This window comes from Panthera pardus, unplaced genomic scaffold, assembly GCF_024362965.1.
Source record: "Panthera pardus isolate Hobbes unplaced genomic scaffold, ASM2436296v1 HiC_scaffold_24, whole genome shotgun sequence".
Lineage (NCBI taxonomy): Eukaryota > Metazoa > Chordata > Mammalia > Carnivora > Felidae > Panthera > Panthera pardus.
Window position 1 is genome coordinate 105,538,648 of NW_026526810.1, and position 24,324 is coordinate 105,562,971.

General features: G+C 44.1%; 1 protein-coding gene across 2 annotated transcripts in view; it reads left to right on the forward strand.

Moving 5' to 3' along the window:
- The first annotated feature begins 5,078 nt into the window (after positions 1 to 5,078).
- Positions 5,079 to 24,324, forward strand: part of ARG2 (arginase 2) — a 31,230-nt gene continuing 11,984 nt past the window's right edge. Inside the window, exons 1-2 of one of the 2 annotated variants that reach the window (XM_019451458.2) lie at positions 5,079 to 5,305; positions 6,197 to 6,269. In XM_019451458.2, the coding sequence (XP_019307003.2) occupies positions 5,195 to 5,305; positions 6,197 to 6,269 (184 nt within the window). In that variant the 5' untranslated portion in view covers positions 5,079 to 5,194. Of the gene's footprint in view, positions 5,306 to 5,472; positions 5,572 to 6,196; positions 6,270 to 24,324 lie in introns of those variants that run through there. The other variant, XM_019451456.2, reaches the window with a different exon arrangement.

Consider the following 24,324-nt stretch of genomic DNA (forward strand, 5'->3'; position numbering starts at 1 on the left):
TATACTGTTAACATCTCAGCCCAAGGAGGAGCACAAGCTTCATTAACATGGGATACAAGTATAGGCATGTCTTCTAAATATGCTGTGCAGCCTTATGCCCACCTTTACACGCGATGACAAAACTCCCCTTTCCGAACATGCATCCTAACCCTAAATAAAAGAAACCCATTCACCTCCACTCAGGGGTCCTGGCCTTGAAAGTTATTCCCCAGGATCTCATTTGCCACAAATAAAGTTTCCTCCACCTCCTGCAGTCTCTGTAACTCACCAAGGAGAGAACTCAGGGTAGTTTGGTTACAAAATGTCCCAAACAGAAGAATAGTCGGGTAGAGGCTTAAGAATGGAACCTGAAGAAAGAACAAAGTGTTCAGGTGTCCTTTGTAGCCTTGGCCTTCCACTGGTGCCAAGACAGATTTCACACTAAGTTTCATTTATACCTTGATGGTAGCCATATTGCTGCTTTTGTGTCCCTGTCACTGATCAAGGCTCATACTGAAAACCCCTCTGTCTTGTGGCGGTGATGGGGGTGTGTGAGGAGTATGTAAGGGGCTCGGGTGGCTGCCTCCACACCGGGCTGTGGGGTGTGCAGGCAATTAAACCAGGCACTTACAGTTACATCCCTTCCTTTATTCCTCTCTATTCAGCCTTTCTATGAACCTGGGAGTCCCCACTGGGTGGTAGACAGACTCTATATTTTACCCCCATAGAATGTAGCCTCTGCTTTGTTGCCTTAACTGTATCTTACGGTTATTATGTTAATTCTCCCAGCCCCCAGATAGAAGAGCAAAGCAAGAAAGAAGGAACCACATTTTCCCAACTCCCTAATGCAGATTCAGAACATTTAACCCTCTGCTTTTGTGTAAAAAATTCTTCCTCTGAAGTTCATGCTCTTCATGGCTGCCTCTGAGATCTGTTCTCTGCCTGTCATTCTGACTCAACACCTACACCCCCCTTTGCTCTGCACATTTGGGCTACACAGGCATTCTTGCTCTTCTTCTGACCCACAAGCATGTTTCAACTTTATGGCTTTGGATCTTTCTGTTCCTGTAAGCCTAGAAGGCTCTACTCCCTTGAGAGTAGTTGTTATGACCAGAGAGAACTTCTTATGACCAGCTCCTTCTCATCATTTAGGTGTCTGGCTGAAATGTCAGTTTGGAGAGGCCTTCCCTGATACCCCTTGCTAAAACATGACCTCCTGTCCCATTACCTTGTTTTATTTTCTCCATAGCATTTACTACTATGTGAGATTATTTAACTGCTTGACTGGTTTCCCCACTAGAATGTAAGCACTGGGAGTCATGAGCTATTATCTGTCTTCATCTCTATGCACAGTACATAGAACAATGCTTTGCACACACTAAGTGCTCAGTAAAGTGTTCAATGAATGAATGAATGAATGAATGAATTTTTTAAATGAAAGAGAGCCTCTAAATTTTAGAGTCTAAAGGTGTGGTTGGTGAGCTCAACTCAGCTCTTTAGCATGTAAAAGTAGAAGTCTGGAACGAAATCTTCAGGGACTTCCACTCCATTTTTTTAAAGCTTATTTTTATTTATTTTAAGAGAGATAGAGAACAAGTGGGGCAGGGGCAGAGAGAGAGAGAGAGGGAGAGAGAGAATCCCAAGCAGGCTCTATGCTGTCAGCGCAGAGCCCTGCATCAAACTCAAACTCATGGACTGTGAGATCGTAACCTGAGCCCAAGTCAAGAGTCAGACGCTGTGGGGCGCCTGGGTGGCTCAGTCGGTTAAGCATCCGACTTCGGCTCAGGTCATGATCTCGCGGTCCGTGAGTTCAAGCCCCACGTCAGGCTCTGTGCTGACAGCTCAGAGCCTGGAGCCTGTTTCAGATTCTGTGTCTCCCTCTCTCTCTGCCCCTCCCCTGTTCATGCTCTGTCTCTCTCTCTGTCTCAAAAATAAAAAAATTTAAAAAAACGTAAAAAAAAGAGTCAGACGCTAAGCCACCCAGGCACCCCTAATTTTTTTTTTTTTAGAGAGAGAGAGCGTGCAAGTGAGTGAGGGGCAGAGAGAGAGAAAGAGAGAATCCCACAAGGGAGGGGAGAGAGAGAGAGAGAGAGAGAGAAGCAGGGCTCACCTGAGGCTCATATTTTACCAGAAGTGGGGCTCAAGTTCACTGACATGGGACTCAAACTCATGAACTGTGAGATCATGACCTGAGCCAAAGTCAGATACTTAAGGACTGAGCCACCCAGATGCCCCTGGGGACTTCCATTCCATTCCATATCAGAGCCATAGACCAAGGTTCATGAGTAAGGATTTCGTAAGAATCTGGAAGGTTTATTATTTGCCAAACTCCTGCTATGTGCCAAGCACTGTATTCAGAAAGGGATGAAGTGATGAGCAGAGAGGGTTATGGTCCCTGCCTTTGAGAATTTTGTTTAGACTCTTCTGAGTTTCCTTGGATTTTCAGTAAACAATGGTATGCTGGAGACTGCTTTTAGCCACCTGCAAGACCCTATCGCTAAATTTTCAAGAATGTCTGAGCAAGTTGTTAAACGCTATTATTAAAAAATCAAATTATATAAACTTACAAGTAAATTATATTAGGAACAAAGATAACATACATTCAAAACTTGTCATTGCCTAATTATTTTACTGTATCTTGCCATTATTTATGCTCTTGACGTTATTTATGTTGATCATATTTGTATGGTGGAAATACTGTATGATGAGCACCTTTTCCCAACTCCATCATCAGTGACATCACAATGGTAGCTTGGGAGTATACACACCATGGAAATCAGCAAACACCATAATCAGGTCTTCCCTACTCACCACCCTGTCCCCTGCCCCACTCCCCCCACACGCTCTGCTAGCAGCCTATTAAGGATAGAGTGTGTGTTGGCAGGCGCTGAATTAAAGAGGCAGAGTATCTATGTTCTCCAATAAAGGAAGGAGAAAGGCAGCACAACTTGTTTTGGGTCTCAGGAAGCAGGGTCCTAGACCTATGGTATAACAGTACAAGTTTTAAAGTAAATTTCTAGGGGCGCCTGGGTGGTTAAGTGTCAGCGCAGGTCATGATCTTGCGGGCTGTGAGTATGAGCCCCACGACGGGCTCTGTGCTGACAGTTCAGAGCGTGGAGCCTGCTTTGAATTCTGTGTTTCCCTCTCTGCCCCTTCCCCACTCATGCTCTGCCTCTCTCTCTCTCTCTCTCAAAAATAAACATTAAAAAATATAAAGTAAATTTCTAAAACTTAGCTCATTCTTCTATGACTTTTATAACTTTAGGATATTACCTTTAATAACTTATTTTGAAAATAAATGCATGTTTTAAAAATAAAAGCAGACCAGTTATTTTTCAGGGTTTTAAAAATGAGTCATAAAATATTTCAGATATATAGAAGTAATAATCATTAGAATTTTAAAGGGTAATAGTAATATGACAATCTACTGTTCACTCTCCTGGAGCATAATAATGTGGAACTGGTAATTCACCTCTGACTAAACTGTAGGTAATGGAAAACCAGTGAAAAAACATGCAGGATTAATGTAGCACTTTAGAAAGGTCAATCTGGTGACCCACAGTAAGTATTTAAGAAATAGCCTTCACAGGAGTCCAGGAGAGCCTGAAGTGAACTGTGCCAGTATTAATTTCAGAAAACATAGTCAAGGAGAAGAAACTGGATGTGGTGAAGGGCAAGAAAAAGGTACCAAGATAATTCCAAGGATCTGAACAAGTGTGACAGTATCAGTGACTATGAATCCCTGACTACACCCCTACTGCTCCCTACAGCCCCTGACCCTGGAGAGACTGTGAACATTTAGGTTGCTGGTGCTCCACCCCCAGAGTTACTGAGTTGGTAAATTTAGGGGTAGAACCTAATGATTTCCACTTGACATGTATGCGAAGGTTGATGCTGCCAGCCCAGCGACCACACTTTCAGAACTACTACCTTACGGTTATATCCTGCTTATTTTGCTAAAGCTTCAGACATGTCTTTGTTAAACCAGCAGGGGGAGACAGGTATAAAATGTATCTTCTAAAAATAAACTGTCTTATAATACTAAAGCTCCTTGGAGTTATGATGTTGCCATGGAGACTTCTTAAATATTTTGGAAAGCAGCATGTGAGTTGATACCAGGTGAGATAATTTTCTGTTGTTTGTGTAAAAATGTATTTTGGTAGGACTAACGTGCAAATTTCGGCAAGCCCTAATGCCACGGTTAAGAACTTAGAATCTGGAGTCACACGGCTCTGGCACTTACAAGCTATGTGACTTTGGGAAAGTGATCTGATGTTGTATTCTCGTCTTTAAAATAGTCCCTTATTTATGGAATTGTTAGTAGGCCAAATGTTCTTGGAACTTTAGTTGGTTATTATTAAAATATTATTAAAACTCTGAGTAGTTACTTTCAGCTCTTTAACCTCCCCCAAATTTAGAAATAATCTAGATATATTGTTTGGTGTTTAATAACCAGTGCTCCCGTTATTCAGGTAAAGAATTGAAAACATCTGGAACGTAATTGTTTTGTATAATCCTAACCTCCCCATCCAAAATACCTAGGAGAGTGAATTTTTATTGACATGCCTGACCCAGAGAGGTCTAGTCTACATTTGATTTCCTAACCTTCAACACCCAAAGATGGGTAAGTTTGTTTTTTGGACCCAGAGTTGAGATGGAACAGAGGAGATGGATGGTAGCTTCGTTTTGGCGGAGCACTCAAGTGGGGTCAGACCAGCCCAGCCAGACCCAGACCAGGCAGCCCTTCCCTAGAGTTGGCATCTGAGCGGCACGCATTTGTGTGAACAGAGTCCCGATCTGCGAGCTTTCGAATTGGTTCCTGTGTTTAGCAAGTTCGCTAACTTCGAGGGTGCTGGCCGCTTCCCGCCAAGGAACACACCTGCCCGTGACTGCGTTCTTATTGGCCAGACACCGACACAAGCCTCCTGGTGTCAGCTGTAGGGGCTCGTCCCTGGAGGGAGAGTCCCAGCCAGGGCTGGATGACGTCATCAAAGGCGTGTTTAGGCCCTGAGGAACAGTGGGCGGGGTCTGTGGGAAGGTGTGAGGGGGGCTGGTAGGGGGCGTGGGGGCGTGGCCGGGCGGTGGTAACGTCACGGGGCGGGGCGGTGCAACTGGCGCCCGGGTAGGTAAGCTCGGCGCCTAGCGGCTGCGCTCACTTAAGACGGCTAGCCGCACGAAGTAGCTTCTAGGTCATCTGTGTCCCGCGCTGCCGGTCATGTCCCTGAGAAGCAGCCTCTCGCGTCTCCTCCGGACGCGAGTGCATTCCGTCCTGAAGAAGTCGGTTCACTCGGTGGCTGTGATCGGAGCCCCGTTCTCACAGGGACAGGTGAGAACCGGGACCTGGCACCGTGGGGCAGAACCTGGAGAAAGCGGGGGTGGGGTGAGGGACGGGGAGGCGAGGAGAAGATGGGGAGAGACGGAGGGGCACGAGGTGGTGGGTTCCCGCTATTGGGCACCGGGAGAGCACGTGGGGTTTTCCCTGGTAGAAGATGGGGAGGGAGGAAGGAGATGGAGGGCATCCTGTTTGCGCTGCGGGCGGGGGGCCTCGGGCTGGCGGGTTTCTGCGGCCTCCCCTGGAGGAGCGAGAAAGTGGTGGGACCCGCTTGGGGTGTTGGAGGGGAGGGGAGGAGGGACAGGATTTCATGGAGGGGCTGGAAGGGGGAGAAACCGGCCAGAATACCCGGTGGAAAATCGAGGGAGAAGAGGTTGAAGAGAGCGACCGAGGATTTAAGGCTTCAGGGTCTATTCTCAGAAAGCGTTCACTGGCGGGGAAATTGGCGCTGCCGGCTCTCGCGGCGGGAGGCCGGGAGGGGCTGTTTTGATCAATGAAGGAAACCTGCGGTCGTGGAGAGCTCACCGCTCTAGAAGTCCGGGCTCAGGCCTTTGCCAGCCACACTCACACACCCCCCGGCCGCCGGATCCTGACCTGGCTCAGCCCCTTCCCCTGTCTTGGCCTCTGCTTGTTCTTCCCACAGCCTGGGGCTTGGAAGGTTGATGGGATTCCAGTAATAGTTGTTTTCCCCTCTTTCCCTGCAAGTGTTTGAAATGAGCAGTCCTCAGGTGAAAATAAAATGAAGGGCTAATGCTGTCACAGGTTTTCAGAGGGATCTGTTGGGAACTAAGTATAGAATTAGCAAATTTCTGTATTTTTGTGAAATAAAGTGGTCTTATTTCCAATCCTCTGACCTCAGATCTAAATGTGTAATTTGTGTGACAGAAAAGAAAAGGAGTGGAACGTGGTCCTGCTGCCATCCGAGAAGCTGGCTTGATGAAAAGACTCTCCAGTTTAGGTAAGTAGCTGGATTTGAGATGTCTGTGATGGCCGGTAACGGACCAGTTCAGTCTCCTCTTATATCCAGGGACTGCCGAGTATCCGCTGTGTTCTTGGGAAGCATCTCTCATCCTCCCTTGGATTCCATCTGCAGTTCAGGATCTATCCGGGAGTCTTCAGGCAGTCTTGTTGCAATAAAGAGAGTAACTGTGTGTGGAAGGCAAGGAGGTGGAGTGACGCAGGACCTGGAGCAAGCTTAGTGGCTACCAAGCAGTGCTAAGAACGCTCGCTCCAGCTTTAACCGCTCAGCTTTCCCCCCTCAAATTCTAGTTCTCTTAATTCTGTCATGAGGCGGTTCTGATTCATCAGTCTAGCCAGTTTCCTCTCTCCATGTCATTTGTTTCCTCCCCAGGATGAATAGCCTTATATTACTGTAAGCAGAGCCTTAGATCAGTATTTCTCAAACTTTTCCCTGATTATGAAAATCACTTGGGTTGCTTGTTTTGTTGTTTGTTTGCTTTTATTTTTGAGCGAGAGAGAAACAGAGATTGGGTTACTTGTTAAAAATACAGGGTCCTAGGCTCCTCCATGGAATAGTCTGGTTTATTGGCTCTGTGGTGGGACCCAGACATGTGCATTTTCACAAGTGCCCAGGTAATCCGCAGTAAAGTTGCAGTTGTGTGATTAGGATAGTACTCTAAACTTCTTGAAGATGACCCACAGATAAATGCTATATAGTAATAGAGAACACTTCTTTTGGTAAGAAGGCATCAAATTCCAACTTGAATGGGAGGAATGTTCTTCCTTTTATTTTACCTGAATGTTTCTAGCTGCTTTTTAAGGTCATTTCCTCCATTCACATTAGGACCATTCACAGATCTTTTCTGAAGCTGTAAGTGCAAAATGCATGGCAACAGGGAGCTGTAGGTCCTGAAGATAATCATGTGGAATCTAGGTGAACTACAACTCCTTTCCCTACTCTTGCTTTGAAATCTCCTCTGCTGATCATTGAGTTCATTAGGGTGGATCATCTCCTAAAACAGAGGAATAATGAAGTCACCAAAATCACCTTGAGTTGAGGTGTACTTCATATACCTCTGGCTACGTCTAGATATGGTGTCTTTGGTTGAATACTCAAAACTCTCCTCTGTTAAATAATTAAAGTTTCTTCTTCAATAGGGTCTCTTTCTTAATCATTTTTTAAAAAAGTTTATTTATTTTGAGAGAATGAGAGAAAGTGCTAATGAGCATATATGTGTGCCCTCCAGGAAGGGGCAGAGAGAGAGGGAGGGAGGGAGAATCCCAAGCAGACTCCATTCTGTCAGCACAGAGCCTGACATGAGGCTTGAACTCATGACCTGAGATCGTGAGATCGTGACCTGAGCTCAAACCAAGAGTCAGATGCTCAACCAACTGAGCCACTCAGGTGCCCCTCTTTCTTGATCATTTTAATAACTCTCCAGGTTCATCACTGAAGATTAAAGATAAATTGAGATTTAGTTTTAATGTCATAAAGGGAAGAAGTTTCTATTCCTGTTTATAAATGAGGATACTGTCCCTTTAAATCCCTTTTTAAGTTTATTTATTTTGAGAGCGAGAGAGAGAGTGAGTGGGAGAAGGACAGAGAGAGGGAGAGTGAGAGAATGCCAAGCAGGCTCCACGCTGTCAGCACAGAGCCTGATGTGTGTGGGGCTCTATCCCAGGACCCTGGGATTGTGACCTGAGCCGAAATCAAGAGTCAGACGCTCAAATGACTGAGCTACCCAGGTGCCCCAAACCCTTTTTAAAGGCATCGTTTTACACTGAAGACAACAATTTCTGGTGATCGCTGGTTTTTAATACTGGGTAAACCTCTGCAGCCCATCTGATGAACTGGGCCTGGCCTTGCTCGAATTGCCTGCTCAGTGCTCAGTTCTACCTTAAGAGACTGATGAATCCATTTCAGCCTCTGACACGGGACACATTTATAATATTCAGCTGAGGCTGCTGATTGAAAGGGAAGGGCACATTTATAGCAGCTTCCCTTACTCATGCTTTGTAGACCTTTCCTGTCCTAGCTCATGGAATTTTCCCACTCCAACCTGGGAAAGGCCATTCTCCCTCAAATACTACTCCCTCAAATAACTCCTCTGTAAACGCTCACCCTACAGTGATGGTGAAGCTTCGGTTTATTTGGTCTTCCCTTTAATTTTTTCAGATATTTTCAGTTTTACAATTTATATCCTTACCCTGTAGCAGACTGGAAGGCCAGTATCAACAGCAGCCCAAAATAGAATCTCATTGCATATTAATATGATTGTGGCACTCAGCAGATTTCCAGCATGTGGTTTTGGCTAATCTCCAAAAATATGTTGGAGAAAGAAACCATGAGAAGTTTCCATTGCTATATTGTGAAACAGTACTAAAGTAGTACTTTCGAAGAAGCAGCATGGGTCAAATTTGAGGGGACAGAAGACTCATGGAAAGGTAACGTTCACAAATCCCTTTGTTCCTTGCTTTCAAGTCTGCTGTCACAGGCTGCTGGTGTTGTCATAGCATTGGTCAAACTTCTGTTTTCTTGAATGAATGTATTTGACTTAGTGTCTGCTTTTGGTTTTCCCTTTTCCCGGATTTGGTAAGGACACCAATAATGGTTCCTCTGTCAGGTAACCACTTATTTTAGTATATAAGGAGAGCCTGAGAGAGATGAAGAGGCAATTGCTCTGGCAAGGCTCAGATGCGGTACCTCTGCTCCTGATTCTGGTTAGCTCTGACAGCCATGGTAATTTGCCCCTTTTTTCTTCAGAGGTTAAAGGAGTGTTCTGTGGGGGGAAGATAGCTGTAAACGGAGATGAAGTTTTCGGCCTTTATCATTGTAATTAGGTAATTTGACTCAGCTGTGGCACTGAAAGGAGGTTCCGCCACTGAAACAACCATCTAAATTAACTGCCACTGTGACCAAGCCAAGAGTCCCAGAGTTTATTCAGGAAGCCATGTGGGAGCTACTCTGATTACCCTCAACTAGGCTAGAGACCTTTGTTCTTCCTGTTCCATTTGGTGCTCTATCAGAACAGAAATCTCTTTGGTTGAGACCCAAGAATCTGGTCTGCTTCAGGAAGAACGAGAGAGGGCCCGAGGTAGCTGCTTCACGTGAAGATCTGAAGTACGAGAGCTGTTCATTTGGTACAGATTGGTGTGTGAGTTCAGGGGTGTGTATTTGCTTTCAGTGGTTGGTAGAGAAAATCAGCATTCATGAGTCTAGTTGTATAATACTGCTACTTGAGCCTGGCTTCCACCCTGCTGTTCCACTGAAACTACCTTGAGCAAGCCCACGGATTTGTCAGCCTTTATTTTGCTGGACCTCTCTATTGTACAACTGACCACTGTATTCTGGAAATACTCTGTTAGCAGACACTATTCCCTTTTGAGTCTCTTCTCTCCATTGACTCCTGGACTCCTCTGTGGGATCCTCCTCTCCTTCCCAACCCTCAAATATTGACCCGAGTGTTCCTCCAATTTTGTTCTAAGGAGCCTCCCCCGCCCTCTCACAGATGTCTCAAACTCAACTTGTTCAAAACAAAATTCATTATCTTCTCCCTCAGATACACTTCTCCTGCTGTCTTTCCACTGTCTGTTTCATGCTATCACTCGTTATCCAGTTTACTCAAGTCCAACTCTAAGACCATCACAATCCTTTGCTTCTTCCCTTTTGTGCCTTACATGTTGATCACAAAGTCTTGTTTGTTTGTTTTTTTTCCTCCTAAATGATTAGAGTCCTTCAGCATAATGGTACTGCTGTACTTGTGTCCTCCTGACACCTGACTATAACTTTCCAATGATATCTTTTGTCCCATTCTTGCCTTCCTTGGTTCACATTCTTTGCTGCCACCAGAGTGAGCTAAGACTTTCTCCTTGGCTTAGTTTTACATGCATCCATGCTTCTCAGTCCTGTCATTCATATACTATCTTTGCTAATTTGCCATATTTTTCATTTTGGTGTTTTTCTTTAAATTGGACTTAAAGCCTCATATGTTTAAAATGTAGCCTGACCCTATAATAAACAGTGAAATCTCAGGCTTGTACTAGATACAGTTTTCTAATACACTCTCATTTAATAGTTTTACATTTTGATATCTGCGCTTCAGCCCCTAGTGCTATGTGTTCCACGTGTCAACCAAAAGGACAGCTTCCACATAATTTGACCCTAATCTACCTCAGCTTTCTCTCCACCCACATTCTGCCTTATTTTCATGGTAGCTAGAGTTGTGGGCACTTGACCTAGGCTCCACGAACAGAAGCACCCATCTTAAACTTTGACTTGAGATTCAAGAAGAAAGGGCAGCAAAGAGTTAATTTTGTGATGGGCAGGGGTGGTAGCAATGCTAGCAGTGGCTTCTGTCCAGTCTTGGTGGGGTCAGCCATGCCAGCTGCATGCGGTTCCTCTTCCCAGTAGTGGAGGTGACCGTAGCAATAGGCTCTTTCCTGGACCATCCAGCAGTATGACTTTTGGAGGCTTTATTCCTGGTAATATGGCCTTTAAAGCAGATATTGGCCCTCTTAAAGACTCTGGGAGTTGCCCAAATTGAATAAATTGCTTTTCTGCTGTAATTAGCCAGAATAGGTTTCTGTTGCTTGCAGCTTAGAGATCCTGATTGATACCTAGTTGACATATTCCAGTGAGGAAAAAATTGCCACGTGGACTGCAATATTCAAAATCCTCCCTCTTTCTAGGCCCTTGATGATAAATTCTTGTTCTTTTGGTTGCTTTTTCCCTAGTACTTGACACAGTCTTCTTATAAGTTAATATAACTCATTAGGTTACAGTTTCTTTGGCCGTAAGTTAATTTAGGACTGTATCTTCATCTTTTTGGATTTTAGCAACTCCCTGTTCTCTTGGTGCTTTGATTTCTGAACCATCATGTTCCTTAATGTGACTTGGGAAAAGAACCTCAAGTTTTAAAGATATTTTCAAGTTCCAGGCATACCTGACTGTAGTAATGTGTTACTGTGACTTAAAAATTATTTTTAAACAATTTATTTTTTACATTTTATTTATTTTTTTGAGAGAGAGAGAGACAGAGCACAAGTAGGGGGTGGGGGGGATGAGGCGAGTGAGAGGGAGACACAGAATCCGAAGCAGGCTCCAGGCTCTGAGCTGTCAGCACAGAGCCCGACGCGGGGCTCGAACCGCGAGATCATGACCTGAGCCAAAGTCGGTCGCTTAACTGACTGAGCCACCCAGGCACCCCTAAAAATCATTTTTAATATTCTAGATCTTAAGTATATATCTAAAGAGGGTTACAAGATTGTATACATTTGCTAAAACTCGAACTTAAAATGTGAGTAATATAGAGTATGCATCAAAGCTTTTCAAACATCATTTTCAGGTTTTTTTTTTCTTTTTTTTTTTTTTAATTTTTTTTTAATGTTTATTTATTTTTGAGACAGAGAGAGACAGAGCATGAACGGGGGAGGGGCAGAGAGAGAGGGAGACACAGAATCCGAAGCAGGCTCCAGGCTATGAGCCTTCAGCCCAGAGCTGGTCGCGGGGCTTGAACTCACGGACCGCAAGATCGTAACCTGAGTCGAAGTCGGAGGCTTAACCGACTGGGCCACCCAGGCGCCCCTGGTTTTTTTTTTTCTTAAAAAAAATTTTTTTTTTAATGTTTATTTTTGAGAGAGAGCACATTTGAGTGGGGAAGGGGCAGAGAGTGAGGGAGACAGATGATCTGAAGCAGACTTCTGCTGACAGTGGAAAGCCTGATGCAGCTCTGTGGGGCTCAAACCCACAAACTGTGAGATCATGACCTGAGCCAAAGTTGGATGCTTAGCTGAATGAGCCAGCCAGGCACCTCTCAGGTTTATTTCTCAAAAACAGCTTTTAGGGGCGCCTGGGTGGCTTAGTCGGTTAAGCGTCCGACTTCGGCTCAGGTCATGATCTCACGGTTCATGGGTTCGAGCCCTGCATCGGGCTCTGTGCTGACAGCTCAGAGCCTGCAGCTGGTTTCAGATTCTGTGTCTCCCTCTCTCTCTGCCCCTCCCCCCACTCGTGCTATGTCGCCCTCTGTCTCAAAAATAAATAAACCTTAAAAAAAAAACAGCTTTTAGTCCCTACAAACTAACAAGTTCATTCACTTTTTTTTTTTAACGTTTATTTATTTTTGAGACAGAGACAGAGCATGAATGGGGGAGGGGCAGAGAGAGAGGGAGACACAGAATCGGAAGCAGGCTCCAGGCTCCGAGCCATCAGCCCAGACCCCGACGCGGGGCTCGAACTCACTGACCGCGAGACCCAGGAGCCCCCATTCACTAACTTTTATATTCAAAAAATTTGAGTACTGCTAAGGCTTAGATACTGGGAATATAATAGTGAACAGAACAAATCCTTGTTATCTTAGAGCTCATTCTAATGAAGAGTGGTTGGAAACAGACATAAGTAAAATCTACAGTATGTCAGATGGTAATGGGTACTGTGGAATAAATGAAGCAAGGAGTGGGGAATACTAAGTAAACATTGCATATGTAGATGGAGAGGCCTTACTCAGAGGGAGTCATGTGAGCAGACCTTTGGCAGGTGAAGAAAGGAATCTGGGAGCATTTTAGTCAGATGAAACAGTAAGACTCAGAGACAGAAAGGTATCTGGAATGTTCAGGGAACAAAAGCCATTACTGAGCTCTAGCCAGTGATTGCTGCATGGGAAGGGGGGGAGGGCTTTCTATGCTTCTCTCCAATTTTTCAAGAAAAGCCAGAAATATGGATTTTTATGGTAGATTTGCATTGTTTATTTTATTTTATTATTTTTTTTAACGTTTATTTTTGAGACAGAGAGAGAGCATGAATGGGGGAGGGTCAGAGAGAGAGGGAGACACAGAATCTGAAACAGGCTCCAGGCTCTGAGCTGTCAGCAGAGAGCCTGACGTGGGGCTCGAACTCATGAACCGTGAGATCATGACCTGAGCCGAAGTCGGACGCTCAACCGACTGAGCCACCCAGGTGCCCCTGATCTGCATTGTTTTAAGAAATCTATATCCATACAATGGAGTATTATTGAACCATAAAAAGGAATGAATTGCTAATTCATGCTACAGTATGGGTAAATGTTGAAAGCATTATACTAAGTAAAAGAAAGCAGGCACAAAGGCCACATTGCATGATTCCATTTATATGAATTGTCCAGAATAGGCAAATCCATAGAGACAGAAAGCAGACTAGTTCAGGGACTAGTGGGGAGAAGGCAATGGGGAGTGGCTGGCAGTGGGCACTGGTTTCTTTCTGGAAGGTGATGAAGCTGTTCTGTAATTAGTAATTTGCTTAGCAATATGCTGTGGCAAGAGCATATATCACTGGTGTGCATGAATAAAGGCAAATCTCTTAAAGACATTGGGATTTGGCAAATATCCGTATAACCAGTCTTATAAAGGCAGCAAAGAATTTAACTTACACGTTTTGTTTCAAAGTTGTTTGATCCATTTGTCATGTTCTAGACATTGTGCTATGCTCTTGCTATAGTGTCATTCTTAATTTGTTAAGAACAAATGATACCTGTTAGAATGGCCAGCATCAAAAAACCCAGAAACTAACAAGCATTGGTGAGGATGTGGAGATATTAGAAACCCTTGTGCACTGTTGGTGGGAATGTAAAATAACTTAGCTGCTGTCAAAAACAATATAGTGGTTCCTTGGAAAATTAAAAATAAAGTTAACATGTGACCCAGCAATTTCACTTCAGGCATATACCCCAAAGAATTGAAAGCAAGGTCTTTAAGAGCTATTTATAGACCCATGTCCATAGCATTATACACAATAACAAGAAGGTATTCATACAAGGGAATATTAGCCTTAAAAAAGGAAGGAAATTCTGACATATGTTGTAACATGGGTGAAACTTGAGAACATTATGCTAAGTGAAAGAAGTCACAAAAAGACAAATGCTGTATGATTCCACTTATGAGGTACCTAGAGAAATCAAATTCATAGAGACAGAAAACAAAATGGTGGTTGCCAGCGACTGGGGGAAGGGAGAATGAAGAAATATTGTTTAATGGGTACAGAATTTCAGTTTTGCAAGATGAAAAGAATCCTAGAGGTGGATGGTAGTTAAAACGGTTATATAAAAATATGAATGTACTTATTACCACTTAAAAATGGTTATTTTTGGGGCGCCTGGGTGGCTCAGTCGGTTAAGCGTCCGACTTCGGCTCAGGTCACGATCTCGCAGTATGTGGGTTCGAGCCCCACGTCGGGCTCTGTGCTGACAGCTCAGAGCCTGGAGCCTGTTTCAGATTCTGTGTCTCCCTCTCTCTCTGACCCTCCCCTGTTCATGCTCTGTCTCTCTCTGTCTCAAAAATAAATTAATGTTTTAAAAAAATGGTTATTTTTAGGGGCACCTGTGTGGCTTAGTTGGTTACGTGTCTGACTTCAGGTCATGATCTCATGGTTTGTGAGTTTGAGCCCTGTGTCAGGCTCTGTGCTGACAGCTCAGAGCCTGGAGCCTGTTTCATATTCTGTGTCTCCTCTTTCTGCCCCTCCCCTGCTTGAGTTCTGTCTGTCTCTCTCAAAAATAAGTGAGCATTAAAAAAAATTTTTTTTAATGGTTATTTTTAGGGGCACCTGGGTGGCTCAGTCAGTTAAGCGTCTGACTTTGGCTCAGGTCAGATCTCGTGGTTTGGGGGTTTGAGTCCTGCATCGGGCTCTGTGCTGACAGCTCGGAGCCTGGAGCCTGCTTCAGATTCTGTGTCTCCCTCTCTGCCCCTACCTGGCTTGCACTCTGTCTGTCTCTCTCTCAAAAATAAATAAAACATTAAAAAAAAATTTTATGGTTATTTTTTAAATATATTTTTAAAGTTTTTATTTATTTATTTTGAGAGAGAGAGAGACAGAGTGGGGGGGGGGGCAAAGAGAGAGGGAGAGAGAGAATTCCAAGCAAGCTCCACATTGTCAGCACAAAGCCTGATGTAGCTCAAACCCACGAACTGTGAGATGATGACCTGAGCCAAAACCAAGAGTCAGACGCCTAACCTGACTGAGCCACCCCCCAAAATGGATATTTTTATGTGTATTTTACCACAATTTAAAGGAAGCCTTAATTCATATTCTATTCTAACTTATTTTTTAAGAACAAGGTTGTAGCTTCTCTTAAGACATAAAAATGCCACGTGCTTGAAGAATTTTTTTGGCTTCTTAGCACACTGTTTTGCTCTATAAATCAAAGCTGAGAATGAACAAACAAAAAAAGTAAAGTATGTCCTGAAGACTTCGAGAAACTTTCCCAAGCCCCTACAATCAGCAGAAGTAGTTGAGAATCTCGTTTCTTGCTGTATATGACCTGATGGCTGGATTGGTGCAGTCAGCTGTCTTCTCAGCTCTTGCAGCAGCCAAAGAAACTCCATGGCACTATCATAAGTAGGTGGTCTCCTATTTCTTAAAGTCCTGTGTGTTCCTAGTGTATTCCCTCTCTCATTTCCCATGACAGATACTTCGAGTCTTTACCCATAATCCTCATGGCCCTGTCTTTCCAACTAAGGCATGGACTCCTTTACAGGTCTTCTCCCTGTCATCCCCCAATTAGTTGTATCGACCCACTCTCAGAGGATGAGGGATACAGTCCTAACAGTATTAGGGAGATGCGTGTGAAAAGAGCACAAAATAACAATGGCTTAAGAAAAATAGTTTCACTCTCCAGTAAACAGAATCTGGAGAGAAGTCCAGAGCTGGTTTGGCCGCTCTGTAAGTTCAGACCTAGATTCTTACCTTGCTGTGTTACCAGCAAGGCCTCTGTCTAGTGGTCCCAGATGGTGTGGCCTTGTTTCTGGCAGCAGGGCACAAGAATGGACAGAAGTGGGCAAAGGGAGAACTCTGTGCTTTCCCTTAAGGGAAGTTCCCAAGAAGTTGCAGGATGTTTCTGCTTATCGTTTTGGACCCAAAGGGCCACATGGCCACACCAAGGAACAAGGGAAGATGCCGAGTTTAGTCTCCATTCTAAGAGGTCATGCTCCCAACTAAAGTTCTGTCTCTGCAGAAGAAGTGAAGGACAGATCTTGGACAAGTTAACAGTCATACCACTTCCCTGGGTTCTAGATCCCATCTCTCCTGACCTTTGAGTGTTCTTGTTCAACAATTATCCCTTCCCTCCCTTTGTTCTGCAAATCTTACCGTCCTGCCATCCTCCTTGGTCTTTATGTAGCCTTCCAGCTGTTGTCCAGTTGTTTCTCTTCCGAGCCACCATCCTGGCTTCTCTGCTGCCCTTTCACACTGCAGTTTGCTATAATCTGAGGTCTTGAGCCATCATTGCAATGAAACTGGTTTTGCCGAGGTCTCAGACCTCCTACTTCCTAACACAGTAGACACTGCAACATTCACCTTTATTCGACACTGTCTGCCACACCTTTATTGAAACAGACACCATTCTCTTCTGGTTTTAGCTCTCTGGTTGCTTTGCTAGATCTTCTGCTACCCCCCCTTTACATGCTGGTGTTCCTCATGGGTTCTCCGCCCTTGATTCTCTTGGTTTAATGTTGTCTCAATTGGCAGTTTGTCCATTCCCATGGCTTTTCTGTCACCTGTATGCTGATGCCTCCAAAGCTTTATTTCCAACACTTGTTTCTGCTCTCAGCTCCAAACCTGTATCCCAGCTGGCTTCCATGTGTATATTCTTTTTAACTTTCTTATTATGGAAGTGTACAAACATAACAAAAGTAGATACAGTGACATAGTGCATTTGTCGTGTCTGTTGCCCAAGCATCAATCATCAATACATGGCAATCACCCTACTCCATGCCTTTCACAGCAAATCACAGACATCCTATTGTTTTATCTGCAAATACTTCATTAGATATCTTCAAAATATAAGAATTCTTTAAAATTTAACAATAATACTATTATCATACCTAAAAGAATATCAAATGCCCAGTGTTGGATAAATATGATGATGATAATAATAATAATAATAATAATAATAATAATAATAAATCTCCTCCCAACCAAGAGAACCTTTCCATAAAGGTAGTAGAGAAAGCAGTTATTGAATAAGCATTCAATCAGGAAATCTGCTAAGAGATTGCAAAGATAAAGAAATCTCCCAGGTGCAGCCCATTACATGTTTTCAAGATAAATAATAACTAGTCCTCTGGTTAGAGGATTTGACAGTAACATTTGTCAGAGCTCATCCTAACTTTATCATAGAAATTTGAACAACCACCAGAGGAAAACAAACTTCTCATATCCTAAGGCAGGAGGTATTTTAGCAAATTGGGGCAGGCTGCCCACCCCCTGTGCTGACAGAAGTTAGCCTCTGAATTTCCAGTCGTTGAGGGAAACATTCCTGGGGTAGGAGATTGACAAGAGGCTTATTTAATGTTATAAACGTTTACATGCATTTGAAAAGGACAGAGAAGGAACTTCTGAAACAAAAGGGAGCCAGGAGTCTTCCCCTTATAAACAGGGAAAATTAAGTCTATTTTTCCTTTGTCTCTGCCCTTAAACCAGTTAATGTCGACATTGTTTGACAGACTTAAGTTTTTTGCGATGTTTATTTACAGTTTGTTTGACTTGGGATCTTTATCTTCTTTTTCTTCTTCCTTGTGGTGTATTTGTGGAGGAAACTAGGTCATTTGTCTGTGTAATAATCTGTTTGAATTTTGCAGATTACATCCCTGTGGTGTCCTGTGATGTGTTCTTTTGTGTTTCCTATAAACTGATAATTGGATCTAGATCCTTGGTCAGATTCAGGCTTTTTTTTTCCCCCTGGCAGTTCTGCAAAGTTGGTGGCAGTATATACACTTCCATCAGAAGTGATGTTATTCATCATTGAACACTGTGTAGAATTGATCCTTGTACTTGCTTCTGTGTGTTTTCAACAGGATAGTCTCTGACATCTCAAGGCCATCTATCCAGAACTGACCTCATCATCTCCACTCCCTTCCCCTGTGTCTTTCTCATCTTTAGAAGTAGAGCCAGAAAGCTGCAGGGCAGGCCCTTTATTTCCACACCCCCTCTAAGTATTGCTGGAATCTACTGCTTTATCTTTACAGTCCCCTTGTGGAGCTGCTCTTCTCCGGGCCAGTCCATTTCCCTCAGGCCCTCAGTACACTGGATCTGCAGTGTAGATTTTGATTTCTCACTTCCTGACCCTACTGCTTGGGTTCTGGGCCCTGCCCCCTCTTCTGCCTCCTCCTGCCTTTTCCTTCCACAATCCTCCCAGGAACCCTGGGCTCAGGGGAATTGTGAATTGTTCTCTAGGGCTGAAGGTATTATATGCCTCTTCTGCTTGGTAAGCCTTTTCCCCTTCCCCTTTTATTCCTGGCTAATGCCTTCAAGATTCAGCTAGTGCCCCTGATAAGTCCTCCTGGCTCTTCCTGGGTCTGAGTCAGCACTTTCCTCTGTTCCCTTCACACACAGTGCCCGGCTGCCTCACAGCAGTAAGCACTGGACTGTCCTCTCACCAGGCTGGGAGCTCGTTGAAATCTGTGGCCATACCTCATCTCCACATCCCCAGGACTTACTAGAGAGCCTGGCACACAGGAAGCACATAGTCCGCCTGTGCTGAAGGAAGACAGGGGCAAGCATCCTGGCCTTCTCCTGTAACTTCATTCAAATCATGCCCCATGGGATTTTCCCAGATCACTGTTTCCTTTCTCTCAAAATGATTGGCTCCTAAAAAAAAAAAAAAAAAAAAAAAAAAAATGATTGGCTCCTCAGAAGCCAGCTGATCTCCTGATTTTTGAGAATGTATGACTCAGAGTAACTGGCATATATCAAATTGTTTAACTCTTACAAGGTATTAGGCTACTAGTTGATGAATTTATTTAAGCTAAATGTAAAAGTAGGTGATAACAGCCAGTTGTTGTCCCCTCTTCGAAACCTATGTTTCTTCATCAGGACCTGAGTCCCTGATGGTGACTGCTTCTTCAAGTCAGGCTGGCTTCTAGTTACTTTAGAGAGCTGTTGCATTATTTATTTTAACATCCAACATAGCACAGTTCAAAGTCCTGGAACCTAAGGGATTACTGTGGTTGGTTTAAATAATTTAGTCTTTGAGTTAATTTTTTTCTTCCTTTTTGTTAAAAAAATTTTTTTTAATGATTATTTTTGAGAGTGAGAGAGTGCTCAAGCGTGAGTGGGGGAGGGGCAGAGAGAGGGAAACACAGAATCCAAAGCAGGCCCCAAGCTGTTAGCACAGAGCCTGACATGGTATTTGAACCCACAAACCACTAGATACTGACCTGAGCCAAAGTCAGATGCTCAACTGACTGAGACACCCAGGTGTGCCCCTCCCTCTCTCTTAATGACCAGACTCTCTTGGTAGTAAGGGTGTATTAATATAATAGATGTGAGTAATGCTGAGATTGGGAGAAGATAGACCAAATCTTCCTGGCTCCCTACCCCCTGCCAAGAGACCAGAATTACTGAATAGAAAAAGAAGTAGAAAACTACTTCCTGTGTGACCCAAGAATTGAGTCACAGCAGGGCGTGTGGCATTGTGGTTAGGGCTTCTGAGAATTGGTGTTCCAAGATTAATTGGCTTTGCCTTTATATTCTTTTATAGGAGATGTGGACGATTCAAACTGTGAGTGAGAACCGGACTCTATAGGAGCCATTTCAATGAGAAATCAGTGGACCTATGTGTGTTTGCTACTTCTCACCAGAAACTGATTTTATCAAAATGACATAGTCCTATTACAAACAGGTTTTGGGAAGTCTTAGGTTACACCATCAGTTTCAAGGAAAAGGGTAGGGTGGGGAGACAAACCACAAAGGTGCTTCACCCAACTGAACTAATACGTAATCCTTAGCATGTGTAGGCTTTTCCTTGTTATCTCATTTAATACTCCTGGAAAGCACGTGAGATAGGACAAGCTCAGGAAATGAACTTGGTTGCAGATCTTGACTCTTAGGAAGTTAGGGGCTGGAGGGCAAGGATTCTTCCTTTTGCATCTACTGTGGCACTTGACTTCCTGTGGCCATCTTGTGTGCGCTCTGCTTTCAGCTCAGAGTGGTCTGGAATGCAGTCTGTCTGGTTTGAGGTTCCCTGGGAACACTCACCAGGAAGCCGGCCCAGGGTCTGGGGCAGGGAGCTGGACATCACAACCGTTGTTAACTGGCAATGCTGTAGTCACTAGCCTGATGTGTTGCCCTTTAAATCCTTTCTGGAACAAGGTAGAATATCAAGAACCTAAAAAAGATCACGTATTCTGAAGAGCAGTATTTTATCCCCAGGGATTGTCACTGTCTCTTCCTGAGGTTATACAGTGGAGCAGGCTGAAGTTTTGTTAGCATGTTGACAATGGCAGATCTCTTTTCCAGATAAGCTCAACAGTCTTGTTCTGAATGAGGGAAAATGGTTATACTGCTGTGTCTTGTGAAGCCAGAGGAACCCTCCTCTTCCCTCGATCCTGCCTGTGCTGGAACTGGGCTGTTAGGGTGCCGTCAGCCAGCGGTCCATCTGAGAAGGCCTGAGCCGGTTCACCGTGATCTAGAGGCATGTAGAGGGCTGATGTGAGCTTGGTTCAGAGGGCATACATTGCTAAGCTTATCTTCAGACAGTGATACTCTGTTTTCCTTAGGAGAGGACGGACATAGCTAGAACACCAACTAGCAAGGAAGTTAAACTGGTGCTGCAAGTCATCTTGGTTACATGTCTCGGACTAAATTTTAACATTTTTTCCCCTCCCTTCCCCTCTCAAATTTTTTTTTTTAATGTTTATTTTTGAGAGAGAGAGAGAGAGAGAGAGAGTGAGCATGAGCAGGGGAGGGGCAGAAAGAGAGGGAGACACAGTAGACCAAAGCAGGCTCCAGCCTCTGAGCTGTCAACACAGAGCCCGACGTGGGGCTCGCGCTCATGAATGGTGAGATCATGACCTGAGCTGAAGTCGGACCCTTAACTGACTGAGCCACCCAGGTGCCCCTAAAGTTTTGAGTTCTATATTTAGATTTTTTTACTCAAGAATCACATTCATGCAAAGGCATCTATTGACACCATGTTTGTATCTTTTGATCTTGAGGTTAACTCTGGTACATGTCAGATGGACATGTCTGAAATGACTGGCCTGGCTGGCTCACCTTCTGTCCTCAAGCCAATGCCACTTTCCCTGCCCTGGTCTTCGTCAGCTGTGCTCCTCACTGCCTCAGAGAACTGGGTGGGGAGGAAGGAGGTGTTGGGAGCCCTGACTGAAGCAGCCTCCTCAGACTCAGAAGATGTGAACTACAACAAATACGTGTTCTCTGCGTGGTAGGATTTCTTGCCCTAATGCACTCAACTTGATACTGAGTCTAAGAAGAGCAGATTTTTACAGGCCTCCAGGACACATGATTCTGGAGGTTGTATAACCTCTGGCAGTTAAATGGCACTAAATAAAAAATGAGTTTACCTTAAATAAGTCTCTTCGAAGGTTATTACCCAAATCACATTTTAGAGGTAACAGAAATTCTTACGTCAAGTGGCCTGAAGTAACTGGCCTTCTTTTCCTAATGTAGACTTCAGGCAACACTGCCACTGTTTTCAATAAGCTGGTTCTCTAGTACCCTTCTAAGGTCCTAAGGATTAGCAGTCACATCCCTTTATAATGCCAGAACTTCCCTTTGTGTGGGGCTAAATCTGTCACGTATGATATTTGAGTCTATAGCTTTAAAGCCACCAGTATTAGTATCCTCCCAGCGTTAAATGAGATCTCTGAGTCTTTGTATTTCTCCACATTTCACTGACTTGTTATTCCTGACAAGTCATAATAAACATGCCATCCTATTCAGGGACAGTTTGAAAAAAGGCACAGTAATAGGTCCTTAGCTTTTCTCAAACTCTGTTGTTCTGCCAGTGGGCTACCTGTGGTGCAGTAGACTCTCCCGGGTGTCAGCCCCCTTTTGAACCTATTTCTCTTGACTTGCTGGGAGCTTGGAAGGTCAGAGCTCCTTGTGAGTAGAAGTCAGCAGTGGCAGGGGGCGCCTGGGTGGCTCAGTTGAGCATCCGACTCCAGCTCAGGTCATGATCTCGCAGCTCGTGAGTTCAAGCCCCGCGTCAGGCTCTGTGCTGACAGCTCAGAGCCTGGAGCCTGCTTTGGATTCTGTGTCTCTCTCTCTCCCCCTCTCTCTGCCCCAACCCACTCACATTCCGTCTCTGTCTCTCTCAAAAATAAACAAACATTAAAAAAAAAAAAAAGTCAGCAGTGGCAGAATGGGGAACCTTCATGCTGTTGAAATGTTACCTTCGTGCTAACGTTGTCTTCTGTGAACCTCTGAGCAAAGGGCTCAGAGGCTTGTCCTACACAGAACTATTAATTTTGCTGGATTTCTTCCTCTGAAATGTGTGGATGACAGTAACAGGAGGACGTGAGGATTAGCAGCTATCTGTAGTGCATCTAGCATGGTGTGGTGTATGGAGACAATTTTGTTCCTTTCCTCCTTTCCTGTCACTGGCTTCCTTCAGGGATTCCTTAGTGATCAGGGCTCTGAGATAGAAGTGCTGTCCACAGATACTGCTAAGGGCTGTTTTGATTTCTTCCCCACCAGTTGGTTACATCATTCTGTTGATGCACTTGTGTTCTCGTTCCACTCTGATGGAGCCTAGAGAGGTTTATCAAGGCCAAAGGTAACATTTGGGCTTAGAAGATCAGAGTAGTATTCGGTGTATTTTTATTATCAGCACTGGAGAAGCAGTGAGCCTGTGCCAGTATCTACAGAGGTTTACTTTCCCACTGCAAGTGAAAAATGAGAGCCCTTTCAAGTTGGTTCTAAATCTGTTTATCACGAGAGCTTTTTTGAAGTCTTAGGTTTATTCTGTCCTACAATGCCTTCTTAGAAGGAAGTGTAGCAATGAAACCTGATGTCTCATCTGATGAAGACTTGCAGATGAGTTGACCTGAAGCACAAACAGTCCGACAAAGGGACAGCTGCCTTAAGCATGACAGGCAGATGCTCTTTCCATATTCTATTTGCTCTTCACTAGGACTCTAAGGTTCTCTAAAATTTAGTGACACCACTTTTTTGCCTTTGAACAGGAAGAATTTGCCATAGCACTCAGATAAAGTAATAGCTTCATTATTACTCTGTTCATCCTGTTCTTATAAAAAACTAAACTCCCTTCAGCCTCCCCACTCCTCAAAAATGCTGGCCCTTGGGTTACAATTCATGTTCTCTTCAGCCTCCTTTGCATTACTGCTCCAATTTGCGAACTTCTCATTTCTGTTAAATTGCTCTACTGTTTTCAAACCTGGCTTGTGTGCATTTCTTCTTTCAGAACCTTGTTCACTGTTTAGAAACCAATCCTAGACTCTTCTCCACTAGTCCTTTGCTCCAATGCTATCAGTATAGCAGGCATTAGAGGAGAAAGGCCCCGAGAGGTTGTATCAGGATGGCATAGTACATTTGCTGATTCAGCTCTATAATGAAATAGGATAGTTAGGATTGCCAATTGTACAGATCAGCACATAGCTTTAGAATTTTGAGGTTTTTTTTTTTTTTTTTTTAAAGTTTATTTATTTTTGAGAGAGCGAGAGCATGAGCCAGGAAGGGGCAGAGTGAGAGGGAGACACAGAATCCGAAGTACGCTCCCAGCTCCACACGGTCAGCATAGAGCCTGATGTGGGGCTTGAACTCACAAACTGTGAGATCCTGACCTGAGCCAAAGTTGGATGCTCAACCGACTGAGCCACCGAGGCTCCCCAAGAATCTTGAGTTCTTAATCACTTAAAAGTTATGGCAGCAGAATTTAAAAGTACTACTTGCAGCAGAGATTGCTAGCTGTCCACCAAATCCTTTCTCTTCTGGACAGAAGTTAGATCTGATTTGCTGACCAGTACCATGTGAGCAGGTATGATGTACCACTTGTGTCCCAAGGCCTTTAAAAATAGATGTTTGCCTTCTCAGGGCTTTCTTCCTCTCTTGCTGCCTTGATCCTGGGGAAACCCAACCTCAGCCACACAAATGGCAAAGCCCTAATTATGGCAGAGCCACAAGCCAGGAGCTTGGTCTCTGAATCGTTGCACGAAGGAAAGCCTCCTGCTGACCTACAATATCCACCCTGGATGTTAAAGGAACAAGAAACCAATTTACTGTGTTTGAGCCATTGTTTGGGGGAAGGTTAGTTACAGCAGTTAAGCCTACT